The sequence below is a fragment of the Limanda limanda genome, chromosome 9 (assembly GCF_963576545.1).
Source record: "Limanda limanda chromosome 9, fLimLim1.1, whole genome shotgun sequence".
Classification (NCBI taxonomy): domain Eukaryota; kingdom Metazoa; phylum Chordata; class Actinopteri; order Pleuronectiformes; family Pleuronectidae; genus Limanda; species Limanda limanda.
Genome location: NC_083644.1, coordinates 22,712,157 through 22,735,019, shown reverse-complemented (window position 1 = coordinate 22,735,019; position 22,863 = coordinate 22,712,157). Strand labels below are relative to the sequence as shown.

The following is a 22,863-nucleotide window of genomic DNA, read 5'->3' as shown; positions in this document are numbered from 1 at the left end:
TAGAACATCACAATGGGACAGCCTCAATAAAGATAATGATTAAATAAATAAAACAAACAAACTGTCTGTACACATTTATGAACTATTAAGAATTGATACCGAAACCGAATCTGTAAAAACGGAGTAGAGATCTGTGCACGCGCAAATAGGTGTTGGTTACGTGCTGGCTCCCGACAACGAGCGCGCTGACGTAATCGGGCCGCCGCCTGTTGGTCTTTCACAGGCACAGTTGGTGACGACTATTATGAAAATGGCCTCGACCCTGCCCGTGAGCTCGAACAACCGGGGAAGATGACGACGCTGGGCGGTTTAAGTGAGCGGAACACCGGTGTGACTTGTGAGAACACGGAGGGAACAGTGAGGTGAACCAACACAGGAAGACTGTCGGCAGAGAAACGTCCAGAAACACCGCTGCATTTTTTCCGCTGGGCTGGCTGGGAAGAGCCACCATGGAGGATATCAACTCGAATATCAACGCGGACCTGGAGGTGCGGAAGCTCCAGGACTTGGTGAAGAAGCTCGAGCAGCAGAACGAGCAGCTCCGGAGCAGGTCCACCATGTTGTCTACGTCCGGAGGGATGACACAGAACCACAGACCCCTCAGCGACGGCTACGACTCCTCGTCCCTGTCCGCGGGGATGGCAGCCGGGCTGGCCGGCTTCCCCGGGGTGGGGTTCGCCGGGACGGGAGGCTACGGGGGGCTGCTGGAGAACAACCGCTGCCGGAGCCCCAGACTCTCCTACGACGGCATCAGTTTCCGGAGGCCGTACGAGTGCGAGGGGGCATCGGCTGCCACCTCCGTGTCGAGCAGAAACTCACTTTACTCAGACACCGCCGGGAGCTTCGCGGGCGAGATGGAAACATCGGTGCTGGACGAGGTGGACATCTTGGACCTGGAGGACATGGATTGTCTGAACGAAGACGAGGACAGCTGGTGAGTGTGGGGAGGTGTCTCTGTCTTCAGTGCGGGGTGACAGCTTTAATTGCCCGGGTACAGCTGCTCCACACATCGCTACCACCGCGAACGACTGGCATAAACCATATCCTCTCTAGCTAGACTGAAATCTGTGTGAAGGATGTTGTTTGGCAAGTCATGTGGGCGATGACATTCCCATATATGACTGTATGACTATATTAGACGTGCGTTGTCATACAGTCAGAGCATAATCTCTTTCCATTATCTCCTCCAACATATCCACAGTGTGTGTGTGTGTCTGAAAGTGATCACTCTCTGCTGTCTCATCTGTTGAACCTCTGCTGCTGTGATGTGGCAGATTTGGAGGAGATCAGTGTGCACGCAGTACAAAGTGAAAGTTGTTTGCCAGCAGCAGCCATGTGGGAGAGGTAGCCATGGATATATGTTCGTTCTTTAGCACACTGGTTGTCTCACAGGCTACTCTCCTCTGTACCCCAGGAGAGGAGACTGTCAGCTCATCGTGTTGGAATACAAGCTACGTCAGTGTCATGAAGCTGAGCACTGCAGGGATTACAAACAACAAGCTATTAATAAGATAAATGGTCACGTGGAGTGTCTTGTGGACAAAGATGAGCATGAAGGCCTGCGTGTCATGAGATTTATCTTGACAGACCACATGCCCATTCACGCTCCTCCACATTGTGCCCACTGTGTGTCCTCCTGTGCTGAACATTTATGGTTTTAGAGTCAGGGTGGCTTTTGCACAGATAGACTTAAGAAGGGAAATCTTCAGAATATGACTGGATTTTGTCTTAATGTGTCCTCTCATCCAAACTTGAGGAAATCCCTTTTAAAAGCAGAGTCGCACACTCAGACGAGTCGTACAAAGCTGAGGTCAGCATAAAGAGATGGGTTGACAGAAGGTCTGGGAGGATTGCAGCAGTTGTTATTAACGGCAGTAGCTACTGACCATCTCGTGAATGTAATGACAGCCCTTCTTCTTCCAGAGATGGTCCTTGTTATCTTGTCTTGTCAGGAAGAGTTTGTCTGATGGGCATCTTCTATAATGACACTGTAATGAGCATGATTAGGTTATAGTTCACCTGAATGGCAGTATCTAAAGCCAGCAGACAGTGACAGATGTCTGGCTGTCAACAGAAAAATCATCAGTCTACAGGATGTAAGAGTGCTGGTGAAGAATAAGGAGTAAGTACACATAACAAGGCAGACTATGACAAAGCAGAATGGTGGTTTAATACTGAAACTAGCCCAAAAGGAATATGACGTGTATGGAATAAAGAGATTCTGCCAATCAGTATTTATAAATTCGTTTTCATGAAGTTTGTATTATTTAATCCAGCCATTGTCCACAGTCTTTCCTCCATTGCCTGTAGCAGCTTGCCTCTGCCAGCCACTGAGCCTTTGACTTCTTTCAGGTATTGCTCACTCATGCCCAGCACAGCCAGTCTCATTACACTGCAGCCATTTGTCTGCCCTCTGGATCAGATTGATATCCGGGATTACTTGGTAGTGTCCCTCGCTCTCCAGCTCCTGTCACAGACTCCTGTAATCTCTGAATTAGCCTCAGGACGTTTATTTGGAGACGCTGCCTGCCCCTGCAGCACTCGCCCTATCCATGTTTGTCCCACTCGTCCTGCCGCATGGGGATTTGACACGCATCATTGTTTCCGAGCAGGTAGTTTATATACGTCGTCACAAGTGTCCTGTCTGCAGGCCGGGAGATTCACTATGTGCAGCACTAAATTTGAATGAGTGTAAACAAGGAAAACGTGCCGCCCCAGATTTCCGACTTGTTTTCCTCTGCACTAGCCTGCCTCTACCCTAATGTTTAGCTTTCATCATGAAAGGCTTTCTCTGTGGCTGCAACAGCGCTGACAGCTGCTGACTCAGATTTCTCTACCGAGTGGAACCTCTTCTCTTCTTGTTTTAACTGACAGAGTAATGGGCTATTCAGTTTCTTTTGTTGATATATTTTATACCGTTATGCATTTTCAATCTATGATTTCTATCAGTGCAGCTGACTAAGTGCTGAACCGAGTGCCCTTTTTTTAGACGCTTTGAGCCACTGACAGTTGTGCATTCTTCAAGTTTGCTGCAGCGGGAGCTCAAAGTTGCACTGTCCTCACCTCCCAGAGACAGGGAACTCTTGTTTCTGCAATATCAACACATGCAACATGTGAAGTATAAGATTGTATTGAGACGATTGAAAAATATATATCAAAGTCACAATTTCTTTTAGCAGGAATAGATCACAGTAATTTAAATTAAGCAAGCATAGCTGCCTAAATGCTTTTCTGCTGCAGTGTCATCTCTACTGCAGCATTCTGTGACAAATCATTTGTTTTCCCCGTCAATCTCATGTCCTCTCTGAGCTATCAGGTCTCATTACATATGAGGTGATATGTGACAGCTGTCGTGCTCGGCCATTATTAGAGGAGGAAGTTGCCAGTTCATGTTTGTGTCATGTTCGCTGGTGTTGCTTTTATGTCCTGACAATATACTGTGACAGTGTTGTATGCTCTTCTTGCCTTTTTCCAGGCTATATGAGACGAAGCTGGACAGTCCCCTGCAAAAAACCTTGAGTCCCATCGTGTGGTGTCGCCAAGCACTGGACCACCCCAGTCCTGAGATGGAGTTGGCCAAGCGCTCCCTCATCCACAGACTGGACGTCACCATGTCAGGTAAACAGCATGGGTGATCACATTGTTTAGTCCCAACTTAGAACTCAGCAGCAGTAGTACTACTGGTAACAGTTACAACAGCAGTAATACACTAATCCGTCTCAGGAGGGATTTGTTGCTAGCGACACTTAACCAAGCTTAACTTGTCAAATCTTTTGGGAGTCATTGTTTTGTGTGAAGTCTACCTGCATCTGGCTTTCTGCTATTAACTCCGATTTTCTAATTGGCTGGGTTTTGTGTGTTGTAAGTAACTCTGGAAAATGTGTCAGGACTTCTGCAAGTGTTTGCCTTTCTCAGATGATGAATTCAGCAGGAGTTTGTTTCAGGTCAGACAAGTTCACAACGACAGGAACATTTAGAGAACATTGAGGCGAGGGATGCTGCCTAAGTAGAACATTCAAGAGGCAGGAAATTATGTATAAATTCTGCTGCAAAAATCACAGATGTTCCTCTTACATGGGTTCACTGAGCAACTGACTCAAACATTCGCCTTCTCACATACTGTCCCTCTGGAAAATTTCAGGAAAACATATAGATTTTTCTGAAAGCAGCTTTACAGTACATGTCATGGCACAAACAATATAATGAAACAGCAGGGATTTTCCAAAGCTGTGTTGTATCAGAATTTTTACGATGTTTTGGATAATTTGAAGGATCAATTGTAAATCATTTTTGTATATGAGTCCAATGTAGAATTATTGATCCACTAAAGTAGAGCTTGTTTATAAAAGCATTAATAGCTCCTCTCGCTGGATAGCTAAGAGCAGCAACAGAAATGTAGTGATGATTGTTCTTGTCACTGAGAGCTTTAATTTACGGGATTGAGCCTCTGTTATAATATTACTTTTTATTTTTATTGATCCTTGATATATCAAATTACATGCACAGCTTCCCTTAGCTGGACTTCCCACATGTACCTGTATGGTGAGTCACTGTATATGAGCAGGAGGCAGACTCAGACCAGGTTATATCACCTGAGAAACTAATCAATGACTTGAGCCTGGTGAAAGCACCAGGGTTTGTTAGAATCTATGTGTGTATTTTAGGGCTCCTTCTTGTGATATGAGATTGATAGTGCTGCAAAACCCTAAAGCTACTTTTCCACTGGTCAAAAAACCTTATATCAGGCTTTTGTGTGCAATGGGAATGGATAAATGCTCTGATTGGCAGAGATAGAAATGTGATACCTGGCTGAACACACAAATTTAGCAAGACGGCTAGGTAAAAGAGCTTCTCAGTTGTCTGTGCATTCATGATGTCAAACATAAATCACTGGGGGGGAGAGAACAGAAAGGCAAACTCCTCTCCTGGCAATGGGAGAGAGCGGTCAATCACCTTTTTTAGCAGGTTTATCTTCGTTTGAAATTCCCCGTACATCTGCTACTTTTAGTGTAAAAGACGTAACCCTAACAGACATGAAAAGCTATAAGTTACTCCTTTGCAGCAAAGTGTGTGAAGAGTAATGTGTTATTCATAATTTCACAAGGGGTATGCAAAATATTCATTGTTTTGTGCCAAATGATTTTACCTAAGTGCTGAGGGCAGGTTCAGTATTATTTATTTATTATCATATTATTATTTATATTGACTTTCTGATGCACTACATTTGTCTTAGAAATTCAAAACATATGGTCCTAACTAGAACTTGAACTAAGATGGATGATAAAGTGGAAAAGATGTCGTCTCAGAATAGTTTGAAACTGTATCCACCACATAGCATACATAATTAAAACATTACTACTCAGATCTACCAATATATTTAGTGTCTTACTCGATGTGTCTGTTTTCTGAGCTTTTGACTCCCACTAACTATAGGTGCTTGCTCAGTGAAGAGGATACGACTCAAATCCTTGCAGCTAAACTGAGAGAGGTCACTTCCATTTTGACAGTGGTATGTCCATGTGACAGTTAGATCATGTTGAGCAATAGACTGCAGGAGGTTGTTCACCAGAGGAGATGTGAGCTTCTCTGTTGTGCAAGAATCTGGACTGCACCTGGACACACAGACACGAGGGTTGTTTATAGTGGCGGTTAAAATAATACGACTGTGGTCCCTTTATGGATCCTAGTATCGCTGCTTTTTTCCTCCCTCATGTTTCACAGATCAACTTAAAAACTATGAAAATACTTGAATGGCACTGAGTAGAGTGAATACCTCTACAGTCCTCTTGTGAAAGCACATTTAAATTCACTCGATAACTCTTATTTGGTTTGCCCCCAATTCCACCCACTCATAAATATCCGTCCCAAACCGTCCTGCTTTATTACATCTGAAGGTCAATGAATTATTTTCAGAGAAATAAATTAAAATGCTGAAAGAAGTCCTATCTTGCAATCTTAAAGAAAGTGGAAAAAAAATTCCCCCTGATCTAGATACGTACCAACATTGAATGGGTTCTTTCATGACCTTTACAGACTCCTTCCACCAAGTTTCTTGGAAATCCATTTATCACTTTTTATATTATCCTGCTTACTGACAGACAAACAAGCAAACGCAGATAAAAACTTGTAACCTCCTTGGCAAAGGTAACAAAATTGAAAAAAGCCCATGAAGCTTTAAATTGTGCTGGACTTTTTTTTCACAACTGCCTAACAAAACATGTAGCCTTTGCAAACTACACACCCTGATTGTTTTGTGGCTGACCAATACAACAAATGACCAGCCCTCGGGTGAGGTTGAATGAATCATCAGTGAAGGTGTGGAGCAAGGATAACGTCATCCTCCATAGGGCCAGGAAATACTGTATCTCCTTTGTCACTGATACCACCCGCCCCACTCCCTCCACTTCTCTCCTCACTTGGCTTCGATGTTGTCATCACTTCCACAGATGCTTGCAAAAAACTAGAGTGGCACTCAGCCGAGGCCATACCCCCGCCAAGGCCCAACAGTCCCCTCAAATTTAATCAAGCTGCGCCAAATTACACACACTCAAAAAATCTATGTGTCTGATTTTTTTTTCATCAAAATCCATGAATTATTCTCTAGGAAATTGATCTTTGGAAATCTCACGTAAAAAAAAGTGAAGAAACATTCCTGGATCTGTCCCCTGATCGTGATCCACAAAATGTAATATGAAGCAAGTTTTGTGAAAAACATACAAACAGAGACCAACGAACAAAGAAATGGACAGGGTTGAAAACACAACCTACGGGTAACAACTGTATTAGTGTGATTCACTGACCATGTAGTTTAAACTTAAAATCAAGTGATGAAGCGTGAAAATCAAGGTGTTGGAGAGGATTTTTGTCACAACTTGGCATCCTTTTCAGCACACAAACACTTTGGCGATCCTAAGCTCCACATTCTGAGTGACTCAGTGAATGGGAGACTCACCACAGACACGCCCTCCCGGCTCCTCAGCCTCTCCTTCGCACCAGCTCTCTCCAATGACTGCATGGGAACATTAACATTTACATTTTTCATTTAGCTGTCGCTTTTATCCAAAGCGACTTACAATAAGTGCATTCAACCATGAGGGTACAAACCCAGAACAACAAGAATCAAGAAAGTACAATTTCTTCAAAAAAAAGCAAAACTACAAAGTAGTTGCTATAAGTAAGTGCAATTTAAGTGCAACTAAATTGTTACGTTCAAAGTTTTATTCAAGGTATATTCAGAAGAGGTATGTTTTTAGTTTGTGGCGGAAGATGTGTAAACTTTCTGATGTCCAGATGTCGATGGGGAGCTCGTTCCACCATTTAGGAGCCAGGACAGCAAACAGTCGTGATTTTGATGAGTGTGTAGTTTGCAGTGAGTGAGCAACAAGCCGAATGGCTGAAGAAGAGCGGAGTGAACGGGCTGGGGTGTAACCCTGTTGCCATGGTGTTAGTTGAGTCTTTGTGTAAGGAAAACAATCGTAACTTTAGTTGTGGAAACCAAAGTGCAGAAGTCTCACTGTGAGACGTATGAAGTTGTCTGGCTAAACATCGCAAGTGGACACTCCTACAGGCGAGTCCGTATTTTAAACATGATTTCAAGTGTTAGTAGTGACCGAGCCTGTTGTCTATGCACACCCTGGTAAACTCATATCCCCAGATGATGTGCCTTGGTTATATAACTCACACTGGGGAGGAGACTGCTGTGAGATAGTTGACTGTACAAGTCAGACTGCACTGCTTCTCTCATTTCAGACAATCCTCAGTCACAATGTGTTGCCAGGCCTAAACATCAGGCAGTTTTTTAAATAGGGACTCACTGTTGAGCTGACCTGCTCCTTTTCTGCTCAAAAATGCTTTGACATCTCCTTCACTCATTTCTACAGTTAGTTCACCTCTTCCTTGCAGCTTAATTCCTCACTATCCATCTCTTTCATACATAAAAGCTTCACTGTTTGCTCTTTTCCTGTGATATGCTTGAAGCTCCCTGCAGCTGTTTTTAATCCATCTTTTATTTTGTTTTTCATATGGAGGAAACCTCCATGCCAAGCACTGTCTTCAGTTTTCTCTTCAACATTTCAGCCCTACAGGCTTGTATTTCCTACCAGGAAGTTATGTACTGGCTCATTTAACTGCCTTAAAATTTCCACAGGCTAAAAAAGCCAAGATGGAAAAAAAAAAAAATCTCTTAAACAGAGTCATATCAGAGACAATATAAATGACATCATCATGGTGGGAAGGGACAGCAGTTATTTTCTCTCCTCCTAACCTCTCTTTTTGTCTCAGGACATGAGGATTTGAGGACACTCTATTTTGGTTGTTCCCTGTGCTGCAGTCAGATCCCTTCAGATTGACTGTGTCTCTCTAGTGACCGTAGGATTACTGAGATAGGACACACTGTCTTCTAAACATCTCCAAACTATTCAACACTGACTCGTAGCAGGGTTCATGGAGCCAGGCTCATAAGTGGGACCCAACAGCCAGTACAGACTGTCTTTAAAGGAGGTTTTTCCTTACACACATGGAGAGATAACTCTATAGTTTGTAAAGCACTCACAGAAATATGTCATGATGTTTGTCAGTGGTATAAATGCATAACAGCTATTGTTTATCCACAAGAGCCCACAGGAGCAATCAATCAACAAATATAGCCAATATTCTACTCTGTCTTGCTTAAAACCTTTTGTGGCATGCATAACAGATATAAGCCCACAGTACTAAAACTACAATGAAGAGCAATGTGGAACTGACAATTATTAATTGCTTAAAAGCCAAAGCACAAATGTAGTGCCTCCACTTTTGTCCTCCTGTTATTATACGTTCTGTAAGTCTTAACCTGAATGTACCTGCTCGACCCGCAGTGACAGAGGGTTTACAAGCACCTTGGTCTGAGTTTATCTCAGTGCACTATGCTTGGCTGTGGGACAGAATATGAATACCTTCTGTCTCTGCTTGTAGTTTGAGAGAGAATGTGCTAAATCTTCAATTAAGTGGAAGTAATCCTGACACTCTGCTATTCCTTCATATCTTCAGGTCTTAAATTTGATTTATTATGGTCTTAAAAAGGCTTACATGTAACTTGTTGAAACCTGCAGTAACCTTGGATATGTTTCTGAATACTTTTTTTTCAAAATTACTATTGAGTTTGATGATATAGTTAATTTCAGCAGGTGAACTGTTTCAATCTGTTGTCATGAAACGGAAAACAAAGTGTAACTCTGCTACGTGTTGGAGCATTCTTAATACTCCTCAGCAGATGATGTGTGAAGAGCGGACGTGATGTTATTTCCTAAATAATGCAGGAAGACTGAGTGCAGAGCACCAGGAGGAGGAGACAGTGTAGGGAGAAGTGTGGAAAGAGGAGGTAGCTGATCTTAATAGTCACCACTCGGCTATAACCACATTCAGTCAGAAAGAGGAGAGAAAGCAGAGGGATGGGAAGACGAGTGCACAGGGACACAGCAAACTGTCCCAGTAACCAGCAGCTTGCCTGTGCAGGGTCTGATCTCATGATCGAGACCAAGGACTATAGACTGGAGCCTTTGACTGCTGCTGCTCTGGATCTCACAGAGAATAGCATTGTGCGCTCGTTTACTCTGTGTACAGAATGAATGGAGTGTATTGTTAAGTGTTTTTCGCAGCTAATGTTGTAGGAACTCTCTGTTAGTCGCACAGTCAGCGTATGGTCTAAGAAACTCCAGCAGACCGGCAGCACAGTGTAGAGCTTTCATTAAGGTTCTGCTATCTGCACACACTGCTGCTGTTGTAGTAGTGAACTGTTGAAGTATGTTAGCATACTGTAGCTATTCACTTTGTCTGGGTCTTTAATGAGCTGCAATGAATGGATGCAGCATAGATAATGTATGTTAACATATTACTGCACAAGGAGTTCCTCCTCACAAACGCAGCTTCCCGACTTCCTCCCATCACCTCTCTTCTTCTTCTGACATCTTGTAGACTGCATATTTTGAATTGATTATTACACTAATCAATTACTAACACAATTGTTCCTGTTTGAGCCAATTTAAGATAATTAGTTGGGTTGTTCATAGTATTCTATTGATATTTTACGTGGTGGACTGTTGGTTATAAATTCTTATGAATAATAACATTATTTGTATAGCACTTATCTTAACAAGGTTACAAAGTGCTTCACACAAAAATCCATGGCAAAAATGAAGAATCGATTAATAACAGATATTCTGTTCAGTCTAATTTAAGGTCAAGACCTTAAGTATGTAGAGAAAACCCAACAGTACCCACTGAAGGCAAGACTATCCCAAGATCTATTCAGGAAAGATGCGACTGACTTTTCAATAACGAATCCCTTAGTCATAGATTCCAATTGAAAACATCTCCTGAGGAAAAGTTTTCTTCTTCTTTATTGAATATTACGCTGATCTGTTTCAGAGGTAAAGCAGCTTGACTGAAGAAATAGTTCATGACTTAATACACCCACCAAAAGAATTAGTCCTGCTGTCGTAGAATGAATAACCACTGAGTATTATGAAAGTTAATATAAAGCAGAATTTAATGTTGACATTACGTTCACTTTTTCTTCTTCACTCATAACATAATATTTAAAATATAGAGCCTGAATGATGTGGATTCTTGGGGGCTGATGCCAACACCACATTTTGTTCTTTTCTTATATATTTGGGGTTTATTCAGTAAAATAAAACTTTTTGCATTGGCAATTATCATTAAACATAAACACTGATCCCAATGTCTGTGACAAGCTCATGTCAGCCTTTATTATCATGTATCGGTCAGGCTATAGTAAAATCAGCTGGATATAGTTCAAAGTTCAAAAACGACTACCAGCTTCTAACTTTTTGCAAACAGGTGTGGCTGTGGCTCCTCAGACTAAACAATGTTCTTTTGTCTTCACTGGAGTATTATTGAAGAGGTATTAAGTGATTGCAGGTTCCAAAAGTGGCTGATAACATGTGGACAGGGACTTTTTACTTCTTTCGAATGCATTGTTCTTGTTCTCTCCTGATCTTCTCATGTGGTGTGGACTCATGTTTAAGCTCTGTTTGTGACTCTACAGCCAACAAGCGCAGAAGCCTGTATGGAAGCCCCTACAACCAGCAGGGCTATGGAAGCCCGTACAGCACAAACGCAGCCAACAGCCCTTATAGCAGTGGCTTCAACTCGCCCTCCTCAACTCCCAGCAGAGTGCCCATAGTCAGACAGCAACTCATGCCTGGGAACGCAGGTATGAGGTTAATAGTAGTTCAGTAACTAACAAAAGATCTCTAGTCTAGTTCCATTGAATTAATGTCACTAAATTAATTATTTCCTCACCAGCCCACCAGAGAAACGCAGCGGCCGAGAGGAATCCTCCGGCAATTAGTCCACAGTCGTCTGTGGACAGTGAGCTGAGCACGTCAGAAATGGACGACGACTCCGTGGGCTCCTCAACTACTTACAAACTCAACGACGTCACTGATGTGCAGATACTTGCTCGCATGCAGGAGGAGAGTATGTAACCGTAGCACTTACAGGAGTTTTGTCTAGTTTTCTGTGTTCCGACCACATTTTTACAATACAACTGTCTGTCGTCAGGTTTGAGACAGGACTATGCCGCAACAGCATCCAGACGAAGCTCGGGTTCTTCCTGCCACTCGCTACGGCGCAGCACCTTCAGCGACCAGGAGTTAGATACACACAGTCTGGAGGACGATGAGGAGGCGGTGCACCCGGCCTTCCACCTGCCGTCCAACCGCTTCAGCCCCTCCCCCCGACACTCTCCACGCGCCTCTCCCAGGAATTCACCTCGCTCACGCTCCCCTGCCCGTTCCATTGAGTACAGCCACGGCCGCGGCTCGCCTCAGCCCAGCATCAGCCGCCTGCAGCAGCCTCGCCACTCGCTGCAGGGTCACGACCTGCAGACCAGTGTGGTGAAGAATGAAGGTAAACAGAGCTAGCAGAGATGGACTAAGTGCGGGACATCGGTGGTTCACTGTACGATTCTGGGCAATTTGAGCTAATTCTCTCTGTGCTGCTGTTGCAGAAAAGCTGCGTCGCAGTCTCCCCAACCTCACGCGCTTCTCAGCAGCGACCCAGCCCCCGGCGCAAGAGCCTGTCAAGAACAGCCGCAGCTGCGAGTCCAACCTGCAAGTGGCAAATGGAGGCTCTCCTCGACACCAGAACCAGTCTGCTAGTGAGTATTGTGACACACACACAACATGCCTTATATTACGATTTAGCTGCAAAACCCCAAACCTTCTAAAGTTATGAACACATCTGTTGCTACAGTAATCACAAACTCAGATGAGCAGATTAACTATTGATATGACTGTGTTATAATAATATTCATAATGCTCTCACAGTAAACTGATCACTCAGCAACATAACAGGCTGTGTAATCTCTTGTTTACCATTGTTAGTGTGAATTCTCTTCCTCTCTCTGGCTCCTCCTACAGCATCAGGCCTGTGTTGCTTTGTTGGGCTATGGCTTTGGTGTTTGGGAAACCTCTTTGTCTCTGATCATTTTCAGCTCTAATATCTTTTTATTGACACACATTTTTCCTCTTATTCTCCCAGCCCAAACCCTCACTTTAAACAATCACCCTCCTCCTACAGAACTAGTGCATGGCGTCAGTAGCAGTTAGAATCCCAAAGCAACTCTTGGTATCAGTGACACTAATGTTCTTTTACATTTTGTCCATAAGGGTTTTACATCTTTTAAAGAGCTTAGCATCCCACCACTGTGAGTTAAGACTATCTGTCTGATTTAATCCTGTAATGGCAGATAGAGGTAATGGGTTTTTCCTGAATCCAGAAATGCTAATCTCTCTGTGGCTATAGGCAGAGAGGGATGGGGTTAAAGGGCATGCATCAGCTGGTCAAACATGTAGTGACTGCATTAATCCTCAACCAGACCTCTCAGTGACACCGGGTCCATGTGGCCTGTTCCTCTGGACCTTTTATACATTAGAGCACATATTCCATTTTCGGCTCAGTCTTTATTTGTTCATTGAAGTTTAAAAAGGTGTAACAGCTGTGAGGTGTCCCCTCAGGATAGTTGTGTTGATTCTATCTGACCTCTGGCTGTACTGGGCATGTGAGACACATACATTCCTGCCTCTCTCCCTGACTTCTCTCTGAGTACGTTTACATGGACAGCTGTACTCCGACTATTGACAGTATTTTGATTATGTTTACATGATCTGCCAATAGATTAAACATTTTATTCATATTCCTGTTTACATGTTACAGATCATAGTCCAATTATGACATGTCAACAATATGTTCTACTTGTTAACATTCAAACACAAGACACGTTATCAACAGGTTTGAAACTGCTGGATGTAGATGTTGTAAAATGCAGTGAGAACGCCAATTGGACGTTATAATGTTATTAATGGACTGACATCACAACACTCCACATGTCTTATTTTGATTATTGTTAATTCAGAGTATGACCTTATTCAGGTTAAGGTAATAAGTAAATACTGTTTACATTACTCAGACTATTGTCAAAATATGGTTATTATCAGAATATTGTTGTCCATGTAAACGTGACTACTATAAAGCATGTGTAACACACACCAGCCTCTGTTTCTCTTTCTCTGGTGGATTGTCTGTCACAGCTGACAGTGGCCCTGGGGATCCTCCACCTGAATGAAGCTGCTTATTAATGTTTGGCTGTAGAGCCCTCTAGTGGCCTCAGACTGGCTTCTTTGGCTTTCAGAGCCCCTCTTTCTCTCTTGTCATGCTGTGACTCTCCAGCAGAATCAAGTCTGACTCCCGTACTGAAATGTCCCTGTTTTCCAGCAGCAGCTCAACTCCCGAGATACTCAACCCCCTCGCGCTCCTCCCCGAAACCCAAACAGCACCTCCAAAGCCCAACGGCCCTGCGAGGTAACGGCTCCTAAACCAGCTGGAGGCTGTGAGATCACTCACGTGCAGACACATGCCCCATTTATGATGAGTAATATACAGTCAGCTACCTGCGCACTGCAAGTATGGACAACTGATGCACAGGAATTGTAAACCGGGAAAGAGCTTAAATGGATTTGAGGAAGGTGCACTAGTTGCCAGCTTGTCATTTCAGACCCTTGAGACTGAGGAAACTGCAGAGTCGGCTGCAAGAAACCAGCAGAGAGGGAGATGGAGCAGGGTGGTTGTTGACAGAGATGTTTGAGTTTCTAACTAAATCCCACAGGTATTCCTCCATACAGAAAAACTGAGAGCTGATTCACTCAAGGACTGTGTGAAGATATTTCTGTAAACAATCATACAGGCAGAAAACTGCTGTTGGTCCAGGTTAAGAATAATAAGCATCTACATACATTTTTAGTATCACACTACAAGTGTCATTCATGACTTCATGTCAGTCATCTGTCTTTCCTTATATTCACGTTATCTTTCTCAATATTACAAATATGTTATAAAAACTTTAGGCATTTCTGTTTTACTTGAATCATTAGAATATATCATAGGTGATGCCGTGTTTTAGGATTACTTTGTTCATTTACCAATTAAACAACCACTTTAGATTTTACATCATGTTTTCAGAAAGGCATTCAGTCGACATTTTCAGCAGCATAAACTGCAGAGTCTTTCTTACTCTATTGTTCAGTCATATGATGCGATGATTTACAAGACTGAGAAACTAGTTAGTGGCGTTCATCATTAACTTTTTGTCCTAAACAATTTGGATGTTTAAATTAATTAATTTGCTAAGCATTAAGTTAGCATCGTCCCTAAGAGACGAGAGAGAAGTCTACAGGTCTTTGACAAAGGAAAGGCTACGTTAGCATTTCAGCAGCAGAATGTGCTTGACATGCTAATGTCTCCCTGACCGTCTCATCACTATCTACAGCCACACTAGATAGTAGATGATGAAATGTTCATGCCACATAGCAACTAGCATCTGAGGTCCTATTGATCAAGACTTGTGTGGCATCGCAGTTTGTTAAGATAACAAACGGTCAGTATCAGATCCCGTGCTGGGCCCCTTCCTCCCAGCTCTGAATAAACAGCCTGTCTCTGTTGTCTTCATCTTTGTCTAGTCCCACTCTCCTGTTGCTTTGGAGAAGAAGGTGATTTCAGTGAGTATTCACTGAGGATTTCCACCCTTTTTAAATATTGTGATTGTTGTTCCGCGTCGTGGTTGTATTGATGTTGTGCTATGGTATGTGCTGCTGGTTTGCACTAGTATATGCTGTGTGCGTGTGTGCGCGTCACCTCATTCTGTTAAAACATCAGGAATTTCTGTTCATGTTTTAAAATGTTCTCAACCTTCATGGTAAAAGGTCTGACTTCATCTATAAATTTGTGATGGATGTGGTTAGTTTCGACATGTACATATTTGTATGTAGGCATCTTATTTACACTCAGTGTGCGGTTTATCAGGTACACCTAGTAAAAGCTAATGATACAACAGTCTGCAGTAAATTCTCCTACATGAAGGTTTCAGTGATTTTCAGTTAATTGCACTTTATAATCACGTTGGAGTTTGCAGGCTGTGATGTGGTTGATATCTTCTGCAATATAAAGATGATTATATTATTTAGCATAAATGTACGGACCAAATAATTGAAACAACCGTCCTTACAACACAATTCAATTCAACACAACAAACTGTACCCTCCAAAACAACATGTCGTTAAAACTGATCATTACAACCATCATGAAGGAGGATTTACTGCTGGACTGTTCTATTAGTCTGTTTTAGTTTTATCTAGATGTACCAATATTGTGCCAGCTGAGTGTATGTCTACCTCACACCATTGTGCTCTGGATCATAACTTCATTGTTCAACTACTGATTAGACTGAAATCTCTGAAAGTGCATTGAGATCAACAAAAGCCAGCGATACCTGACTGTGTTCCTGCTCTGCTTGTCTTCAGTCCCCTCTCCCAGTAAGCTGCGAACTCCCGCCACCCCGTCCCCTCTGGCCTTGAGGCAGCCCGTAAAGGCCACACCCAACCCTGGTTCTGCCACCTCCACCCCCACCCGCTCCCTGGCTCCTCCACGCAGTGGCCTACCCCGTCCGAATGCTTCTGCAGGAGGCGGCATCCCTCTGCCTCGCAGCAAACTGGCTCAGCCTGTGCGCAGGTATTTACACCATAGACACGAGTCACATCTTGTACTTCTGTGATGAGAATTAAACATACTTATTTAAATTTAAATGTGTTTTTTAAACTGCAAACTTAATTGTAATACTATTATTATTATTAGTTTATTGATCAAATACAATAATGCCAGTTTTAATATCACATTTAATACCAAATATGTAAAACATTTTGGCGTCTTATAGCGCCACCTAGTGTTTCAAACCGTATTAGACCTTGCAGGATTTATGCTTAAATAGAATAAACTGTTGGGCATGTGTCAATGTCATAACACTAATTAAAGGATCAAATGTGGGTGGCCTCCCCCCCCGCCACCAGCAACCGCTTGTGAATGGGATCTGTAAAGCTGTACTCATTTTCAGATCTATGCTGAAAACTAAACCCCTAAACCATCACATCACCCAAACCCACCCACCACCCTCTCATCCTCACATTACACACTTACACACTTACACACAACGACACCGTTTGAACTTCTGCCTGAGCCGGTTGAACTTCTACTTGTACTTGAACTGTTAAACTTGTACTAGTACCTGTAGCCTGTGAAACATAGGAAAATGCATCATTTGTATATAACTCAATTTCCAACCAGGTAACTCTGAAGGCGAGAAGCCTCTACTTCATACGACATTTCAGTGTGTGTGCTGCTACTGAAGTCCTTAACAACCTAGTTAACAACTTTAGCAAGCTAATTGGTGTGTGTGTGTGTGTGTGTGTGTGTGTGTGTGTGGGTGTTTGTGTGTGTCTGTGTGTGTGTGTGTGGTTGGGGGTTGGGGTGGGGTAGCACTGTTTTCTAAAGGCATTTTTTGAATTTTCAGGTAGAGGGACTTCAGCCAAAACTAAGGGGTGAAGTTACACTTTGATTGAATGCTTTGGTTTTTAATTGTATGATTAGTTATTAATTGAATCAACATTAAACCTTCTGTCTCCTCCTCATCAGATCTCTTCCTGCTCCTCGGAACTACGGCGGCTTGGGTGAAAACTGGAGAGAAGGTTGTTACTGAGGCCGGCCAGCAGGGGGCTCTCCAGTCAAACTATCAACATAAGGAGGCAGACATTACAACATGGCACTTTATCTACCTAGATAACTTTTACAGTGGAGAAAGAAAATGAGAGACAATGTCCCACAAATATAAATAATTAAGAATTTAAAAAAGGGGAGGACTGTGTCAAACACACACGGTGTCCAAGAGGACGTCCCGGCGTGTTTCTGTGTGGGGACTGGCACTGGAGGAGTCAGGCATGTCACGCAAACAGCCCATTAAATGCCAAAGAAACCAGGCCGACTCCAGCTCCGCCAGCAGAGGACACGTCACCTGCCTTGGTTTGACTGCATTCATATGCCTGAGTGTCATATCAGCCCATGGCCCTGCTCTCCTCCCACTCCTCTGCTCTGTTCTTTCATCTCCCTCAGGTTGAAATGTTTCCGCACATTTCTCTCTTTATGCTCTGTGTTCAACACGTGTTGCACAGCAATCGATCGCTATGACGACGCTGTGCAGCTGAACTGTCCCGTGATGTTAGAGGTTCGGTGGTGTCTTGCAACAGTGAACGCACCTGTGTGGGTATGACTCTGAAAAGAATCTTTACTCTTGTAAAATCAGCCAGAATGTATGCACAAATTTGTTTTGGAAAATTATTTATTCAAATTATTTAAGAAGCGTATGTCCAAACATCCATATCAGTATTTTGTTTGAAGATTTCAGCTGTTTGAAATGTACATTTTGAACCTCAGTTGCAAGCTAAATCTCCAAAGCCTTTATTATGTTTTCAGAGCGTCCAATCAGGATTCTTGATGAAGCCGGGTGATTAATGACCACTCGGAAAAAGCATCAGTTCTGCATTGAACCACACTTTGCCAAGTTATATTTTCCCCCTTAAGTGCTCCGATTGGTCAGTTTCAGTTCAAGCATGACTTATCAAATATCTCAAATATATATATTCCGTCAAGCATTCAGCCAATTAAACCAAGAAAATGTTTTATGTTCTTGAAATTCCCACAACAGATTTGTCAGTGTATATCAAATCATGTACTGAAAAAAATCTCACAAATATCTCTCGAGTAAGATGAGATGACGAGTTGAATACATTTCGGCTGGCTCTGACCTCTTGTGCTATGAATCAAAAGGTGTGCCGGTGTAAGTGGAGGTGTTCCAGTAAATGGTGTGGTGGCTGTTCTTCAACTAGTGCCTATAATTTAATGTTTCACTTGAGTTTGAACATCATGTTTTCTATGTTTTACAAGTTTGTGCTAACTTTCTTGCTTTGCCAATATTATTTGCGATTTTGCATCTCTGCTTGACTGATTTGCTTGCCTGTTTGATTTTTTTGTAATCGATACATTTATAATTGCTTTAAAAAAAAAAAGGTTTATTATGCGCCTTCATATTTATAACTAATTACGCATTCTGTAAATTAAACTATTTATTAAAGAGAGAGGTGCCTCTGTCAAAGCTCAGATTCGGGAAGTCAGAACGAATGGTGCAAAAAAGACAAACTACACCTTTTGTGTGAAAGTTTTTGTTATTGAACTTTTTTTTATATCCACAAACATGACATTCTGTTTCCCTGTGTAAAGCCACATTTCAAATAAAAGTAAAAAAAAGTTGTTATTGGTCTCCTGATTTTACTCTGTGCTCATTATGTACTAAATATCATCAACAGACTTCTATATAAACCAGGCTCATTGAAAGGTTAGAAAAGTAAAAGAAAATATATTCGAGGTCTGTGTCAGTATCACATCCAGCCACTAACAGGCAAGGGACACATTGTGTATTCTGTGCACGGGCAGTCGCTGCATTACGTACCTGGAGTCACCCATTGGTTAATGGGGGACACAGTGTGTCTCCGGGAAGGGGAGGAGACCGACGACAGCCTGAGTCACTGACTGGTGCAAACTGTCCCATCCCATTCCAGCCTCGGCGCCCTGAAGACCTGTGACGTCAGTGCTTTTATTTTCTGTGGGCGCTCAGCTTCCTCTGTGTGAGGCACCAAGGAGTTTCTCTCTGAGGGTCTCAGTCTGTGGGCTGAACACTCGCATAGGACACACGTGGGCGAGTCAAATCCAGAAGAGCAAGGTTAATAAACACAGGCAAGACGATGCTGCGCTGAAAACAATGAATTACTTTGAGGAGTCGGCTGTCTTAACAGCAGAAAATAATATTTCACAAACACTGCTCGAGCTGTTTGACCTTCACAAGAGAAAAGAAACAATATTAATAAAAAACAGGACAATGTTTTAACAAGTTGTCAGATTGGTTCAGCAAATTGAAATTAGAAAAAAGAATGAAAAAGAGGCCGTTAACTATGGTTAATTAATGAAACATTCCTCCTGTACCTCTCTGAATGAAGTGTTGTACCTGAAGTGTCGTACCTGATGTTTGTCATCAGGTCAGGTGTAGTCACTTTGCACATGTTTAATACAGCCACTATACGTCTTCGTTGTTCCTAAAACTTACATATTCAAAAGGGTTGTCATGAACAAATTCCACCCATGGGCCTTAAATGGCTTAGATATAGCTCCACACCTCCATTTCCATACTGGGATATATGAATATGCTAATGTGACTCCACCACAGCCTGACATCTCTCCACATTCGCATCTCACCTGCAGTTCAGGAGCTTTTCCAGCCACTGAGCCCCTCACACACAATTCATTGGATTGGTTTCTTTGGTTGGTGACATCACAAACCCTGGCTGTTCGAGGGCCCTGGCCCACACGCCAAGGGTCCTGTGGTGAATCTTCACCTCCTGTTAACTTCCAATCTATGAAACAAAGGGGCGGATAAAAGATTCATCCCGTGACAGATCAATTCACATGGTATTCAACTTTGGTGAACTGTGACGCATGATATTCGCGCCACACAAATCCACATATAAAAGGTACCAGAAACATTATTTTATTCAAACATTATTACTTTTTCTAATGTAGCACAATGCCCACAAAGACGGCCTCCCTCATGGGTAACATAGACCAGGAAGGCCGAACTGAAATGAGACGGTCTGGTCCTCAGAGGTTTTCTGTGATCGGCGTCACCAGCTCGTAACACAGCTGACATTGGACTCCACGAGAAACGTTTTAATGCCCTTTGATTGTGTTAACATGTTTACTGTTAGCTGTTCAGTTGAACTGAAGCATGATACTTAGGCATTGGATGTCTCATTGCTTCCCATGGCCATTAACTCTTTGTAAAACAGAACATGCAACCTCTCAGCATCTCCATTAATGTGTTTGTTTTACTTGCCACTTCAGCAACGAGAGCGTTTCCAATCTCAAAGCATTTCTTCAAGTCATGACAACCCTCTCAGGTTGACACACAATTAGTCATGTCACGTGAGTGGGCCACATGGTTTTCATCGTACTACCATACAAACCAGTAGCCAGTCAGATTTACCTTGAGCCTCAGTGTACCCTAAAGTTCGGCCTGTATCATTGATTACATGGCAAAAACCCCTGATGACGCTAAGACGCAAAGGGAATTTATGACACATGACACACGGAGCTTCTCTTTCCAGCTTCTCCTTCCTTTTCTCCATCCCTATCACATCAAGGTAATTCTTATCTGATCAGTACATGTTACTAACTTGACCCCTTTCCCGGAGTTTCTGTGCCTTAGCGCCCGCAGATGCAGGGCCACAGCTGTGGCCGCACCATGGATTATGATTGTGGATCGCGCATCAGAGGTCGCAATGGTGGATCCAGTTTGGTGGATTCTGTATTGTGCCAGCTGATCGTAGTGGTAATGGAGGATCCTTTATCGCGTTGGCATCGGATGGTGGTGGACCACGACCGAGCTGGCGGCTGATAATGGATTCTAACTGGCGGCAGTGGACAATGACTGTGGACTATAGTGGATCCCATCCTGATGCTGGATCGTGATCTTGCTGGCTGCTGACCAGAGACTATGATTGCAGCAGGACTACTTGACATATAGTATTGAAAAATGTTTACCCTCATCGATGCTGCTAAAAACTTAAATTCCTGATGATGTTTTCCTGCACTTGACATCTTTTGCACTTCTGTCCGTCCTGAGAGAGGGATCCTCACATGTGGCTCTCTCTGAGGTTTCTACATATTTTTACCTGTTAAAAGGGTTTTTAGTAGTTTTTCCTTACTCTTGTTGAGGGTTAAGGAAGAGGATGTCACACCTTGTTAAAGCCCTATGAGACAAATTGTGATTTGTGAATATGGGCTTTACAAATAAAATTTGATTGATTGATTGATTGATTGTGTTGCTCAGACTGATCATTTATTAATTCTACGTGCACCGTACAGTTGTAGATGTTTTAGAGGAAGACTGGTGCATCATGCGCACACTTCATGGTGAAGCCAACAAAAGAGGAAGGAGGGCCAATTTCATAGTTTGCTGCACAAGTATAAAGATCAGCACAGTTTTACTCATGCAGGCTATGCTTACTCAAGCTCAACAAACAGCTGTCTTCACTACAGACTCATCTCCCAGGATTCACTTCTTTCAGCTCTTCACCTCCAGCTTAAAGGACAAATCCACCACATTATTCCTGATCAAAAATCGGCCCTTTTTTTTTACCACTGATAAACTCTACTGAGGTCTGTTAGGGGCTAGGTGTTACGGCCACAACACATCAGGAGGACGCCACTCAACTTACAGTTAAAGGGGAAATGGTTATAACATCAGAAATCAAATGTCCTCAAATTAAACTATGGGAGTGTGGAGGCTCGGCCAAAAACAACAAAACATTAGAAGATATGGACCAACAACGCAGTGGGCCGTAGGTCCCATGAACGTCCCCCTGACTACCCAAGTGATTTAACTAATAGGGACAAAAAAACAAAACAGGATGACCAGATCCCCAACTGGAGGTCAACTTACTTCAATAGAAACAATATAAACTTTGCCATGATGATGAAGACTGCTGCAGCTCACATGGAGGAGGGAGACAAAAGGCTTCTACTCCAGCCTCCTTTAAAATCACCCTCCATGTAAACACTCGTCATGTACACCAGGGCGGGAGGAAAAGGAGGAGAAAAAAACCAGGGGAAACACGTGACACGCCCACCCTAGATAAGTGATCCTCTCTTTTTGTAGCCACCAGGGGCGTCGTTAGGCCTGTTTTAGTAACGTCTCTCATTAAGACAGCAGGATTACAGCCAAGGAGTTTAGCTCATAGTAAATGATGCACGGAGTGAAATTGTAAGTACAGGTAGTTACAGAATGTGGCTATCTGTAGTTGTTAACGATTGTTACCTGCTTAAATTTAGGTTTACTTGAGGCAAATGAAAGGGAATATTGTAATGAGCTATGTTAACACTAAGCTCATTAACCTGTGCTTCCAAACCACCCCCGTCCCTGTCAATGTCCCGATGACCTCACTACCTCAGAACGGGAATGGAATGCACTGAACATTCATGTTTTCTCAATGGTATGACTATGGCCATGGAAACATGATTACATTTTCTAAAACCTCCTGTGCATTGGATTCTATTTTTGAAATAATTTGAACGTATTTTTGTGTATTGTGTATCTTATTCCCTTCTGCTCATAATACAACAAACAACTCCGAAGTTGACACTGGCAGGTCGATTCTCCATCCATCGTGTGTTGTCCCTTTAAGAATTAGGATTTGGGAGTGACACGGATATGAAAACTAGTATATCCGTCTTTCCTTTACAAGCAGGAAAATTATTTCTCTCTATTTGAGAAAAGTTCATATTTATGTTGTCAAATTTCACAATGACCCTGAAATTCTGTCTCTTCTGTTATATTATACTGAATGAATGCAAAGATACAGAGAAAAA

The 22,863-nt window shown here is 42.7% G+C and overlaps 1 protein-coding gene across 4 annotated transcripts; it reads left to right on the top strand.

Moving 5' to 3' along the window:
• Positions 1-220: 220 nt before the first annotated feature.
• Positions 221-18,693, top strand: slain2 (SLAIN motif family, member 2). 4 transcript variants are annotated; one of them, XM_061078326.1, is made up of 10 exons: positions 221-934; positions 3,476-3,618; positions 11,048-11,215; positions 11,308-11,481; positions 11,566-11,913; positions 12,014-12,163; positions 13,780-13,866; positions 15,861-16,068; positions 16,904-16,931; positions 17,026-17,060. In XM_061078326.1, exons 1-9 carry the CDS (start codon positions 450-452, stop codon positions 16,905-16,907), a joined length of 1,767 nt encoding a protein of 588 aa, XP_060934309.1. In that variant the 5' UTR covers positions 221-449; the 3' UTR covers positions 16,908-16,931; positions 17,026-17,060. The 4 variants fall into 4 exon arrangements, with proteins under 4 accessions (XP_060934309.1, XP_060934308.1, XP_060934307.1 ...); XM_061078325.1 differs by lacking the exon at positions 16,904-16,931 and having other exon boundaries at positions 13,783-13,866; positions 17,026-18,693; XM_061078324.1 differs by lacking the exon at positions 16,904-16,931 and having other exon boundaries at positions 17,026-18,693.
• Positions 18,694-22,863: the final 4,170 nt, after the last annotated feature.